Here is a 3,390-nt window from a genome sequence, read left to right as displayed (position 1 = left end):
ACAAAACTCAAAGTGCATCCTTGGTATAAAATAGAGAACTCAAAGCATGCCCCTAGAAGAAAATTAAGAAGTAATGAAAGAAAGAGGGCCCTTTGCAGCTACCAATGACCCAAACCCCTCCTTCCTTTAACATTGTATATATCTTATCAACATTATTATTAGATTACTCGATTAATTTTCCTTTTCTCTAAATTAACTCCAATAGAAGATGTAAGTCTTGTTTTTGTATTTTAAACAAGCATAGATAATATTCTATTTATGTGGAGCCATATTTTTAGCTCTTATTCTGTCTGCTACAGAATTTCGTAATAATACAATTTTGTTGAATATTTTGATGAAGATAATACCCTTTCTACTGGTGACAAAACAAACGTAAACGTAACAATGAGCATACTTTTATCCCTCTAGATCTCTCATGCCTTACGTCACTGTACTGTCAAGCAACCACGTTGCTAAGAAAGAGAAAAATAAAGATAGACTACTATACTTAGTGGACATCCAAATCATGGACTCCACGTCATATGTGGCATACATTTTATTGGCAGAGAGAAAAGATCAAAGTGCTCTCGAGACGCGGCGAAAATGTGGTGCACGCCATTTTTACTTTCCGCGCTTCAACATCATCCTGGGTCCAATGTTTCGTCCATTACCTTGTAAAGTAGTATGCGCATAACTGTTCCCCCAAACAACGGATTTCTTTACAGGCACAAACGTGATATTCACGGGTCTGAGACTAGTGAAAACATGGGTTCCCACACAAGGCTATCTCGATCTTTTGATTTTAAACATTTCATGTCCATAGCAATGGTTTGAAGCAATCGGGTGTGTTCCATTGAAAACCGCCAGTGCAATTCTACAATATAAAGAACCCATTCTGATTTAAAAGTACTCCAACAACAAGATTTGGTGGAACCTGGTGTAAGAAGAAGAAGAAGAAAAAGCCATGAGAAATATCACTTCTCCTCCAACTAGACCAATGACCCATTCTCTATGGAGGTCGCCTGTTCCATATCTGATGGGTGGAATGGGTGCCATGCTTGTTCTTATCATCTTCGCCTTGCTTTTGTTGCTATTCTCTCACTGCAACAAGAAAAGAAGTACCCAAGAAGGCCATTCAAGAGATGGGCATGTTGAGATTGAGAAGACTGAGATGGGAAATAGATGTATGGAGGGACATGGCGATTCTGAGATGGAGAAGAGAGTAGTTGTCATTATGGCAGGGCATGAAAACCCCACCTTCATTGCTAACCCAACGTCTGTTGCAGAGCCAGATGTTTAATTCTAAGGGGTTATTATGATATGCTTCCTATTTTGGGAGTTATCTTGTGGCTTAGTGAGTTGGATGATTCATTGTTTTCCTGAAGACAAGTGGATCTATGAGTATTCAAGAGGTACCCAAAATTAAGAGTAGACGGTAGGTATTAGAAACAATCATAGCCTGCATCTTCATATTTTTTCTCCCTTTTCTATACCATTGTCCAACCTGAACTGTTTTCAACACTTGAAGACCTACGTGAAAGAGGGAGTGGTTGCATCGATGGTTATAATTGTTATGGATTAGCCATGTGCATGAAATTTTGGCTTGAGTTGCATGTATTCAATATTGTCCCGATTTTCTTTTGCCTATTAGCTTCTTAGAGAAGTCATATTTTCTTTCCTGATAAATGAAATATTATAAATTGAGATTCTTGTTAGATTGGTTTGAAATTTGACACTTGAACTTCCTTCAGCAATTGCCATTCTGGTATTAGTCCTCCCATATTGTTCACGGAAAAAATATGTCGAATAGATTTCATTTGTTTCCATGGAGAAATTTTATAGGGTTTTATTTTAATGGCTAAATTTGTTATGGCTGCAATGGTTATCTGTTGAACTATACATTCGCCCTCAAGATAGGCTTGAATTTTATATCACACGGGCAAATGGATTAGGTCACAGTAGTTTTCTAAGAAAAAACTTTTCTAAAGGCACATCAAGGAAAATTAGCAAACAACACATCATTCTTTATTCTTAAATCCACAAAAGTAAGCAAGGGCATAACTGAATAGATTTCAGAGAGAACAAACAATATGGCATCCTGGGCCTCCAAAAAATAAAATAATAAAAACTTATTAGAGACTTGCATATGGATATGCCATTTTGAATGAGCAAAGGTATCTGCTTGTTCACAGGATTCATTTGCAATAATATGGCACTCAAGTGGAGAGCACATCCTTATGATATTCATATTTCGCACATTTCTCTTCTATACGAATCGAGTCACACATGTAAAGTAACTTGAGCATATGTTGAGCACCTACACTTACTCCATCGCACACAAAATACAAATGTAACATTTCACACTTTAAAGCTTAACTGTACTAATTTTTTTTGATGAATAGTCTTTTTCAATTAAAAAATTTACTAAGATTACAATTCACTAAAAAGGGCCGGGGGATATAGGATCACCCCGCGAATGAGTTCAATCGGCCGAAGCCGAAATAAACAACATGGCCGCAGCTAGAAACTATAAACTATTTATAAAACAAAAAAAAATTTAAACAACCTCAAGCTGCCAAGGCAGTACCAGCAGAGGGAGGAGGATCATCTTTATCAGGAAAACCCCACGCATCAGTGGGATTGTGAGGCGGACTAGGAACAGTCTAGCCATCAGCAGCATCTATAGGATCTGGGGTAGTTGCAGTCTCCACATCCTTCTTGTCTAGCGGTGGAGGAGAAATTGCCAAGGCCAGCCGGGGAAACTTGCCAGAGTGCGTCTGTCTAGGGGGAGGAGCCGGAGACTAGCCAAAAGCCCGCCTGTGGGGGGGGGGGAGCCGGGGACCAACCAGAACCACCACGCGATGAGGAAGTAGAGTGGCGCCGCTACCCGCCATGACCACTATTGGGAGAGTGGTGGCGGGGACCCTAGGAGCACGGCATGTGTGAATGGTGGCCAGAGGACTAGCGTCTGGAACGGCAGTCGCGAGATGAGGAGGCATCAGCCGAGGCATCCGGAGGCACTCTGGCAATGGTACAAGGAGCATTGCCCCAATGATTTAACAATTCCTATAAGTGGGCAACCTCCAGGGAAACTTTATTAGCTTACACATGTATCTACATAATGACATTGTTACAAATGCATGCCTTAGTGTACATTGCAATGTTAACATCCAAAAAACTGTGAATGAATAAAACTACATTCCTATATTTCCATAGAGAAAACAAAATTTCCATCTTGAAAGTATGCCAAATCTGAGAAAACTTCCAAGGAAATCTGGGGGAATCACCCAGCAAGATCATGTGCCATGAAAAATGTTCGAGCCTGAAAGGCTCGAAAAAATCATGAATCCAGTGCCAATAATTCTAAGCATGCTTGCAAAACCAAAAAATATGCAAAAAGGACTCAGGTTG

General features: G+C 39.8%; 1 protein-coding gene across 1 annotated transcript; it reads left to right on the top strand.

Moving 5' to 3' along the window:
- Positions 1-457: 457 nt before the first annotated feature.
- Positions 458-1,694, top strand: LOC149537636 (protein GLUTAMINE DUMPER 5-like). Its single transcript, XM_089801378.1, has one exon. It carries the CDS (start codon positions 944-946, stop codon positions 1,277-1,279), a length of 336 nt encoding a protein of 111 aa, XP_089657504.1. The 5' UTR covers positions 458-943; the 3' UTR covers positions 1,280-1,694.
- The last annotated feature ends 1,696 nt before the right edge of the window (positions 1,695-3,390 follow it).

The sequence above is a fragment of the Cupressus sempervirens genome, chromosome 9, assembly GCF_028749045.1.
Source record: "Cupressus sempervirens isolate cs-2001-9-10 chromosome 9, ASM2874904v1, whole genome shotgun sequence".
Lineage (NCBI taxonomy): Eukaryota > Viridiplantae > Streptophyta > Pinopsida > Cupressales > Cupressaceae > Cupressus > Cupressus sempervirens.
The sequence above is the reverse complement of the archived record's forward strand: the minus strand, read 5'-3'. Positions and strand labels throughout refer to the sequence as shown.

What these genes read in the sequence shown, in the direction of transcription:
- LOC149537636 (XM_089801378.1), top strand. Translation starts at nt 944, where the DNA reads ATGAGAAATATCACTTCTCCTCCAACTAGACCAATGACCCATTCTCTA.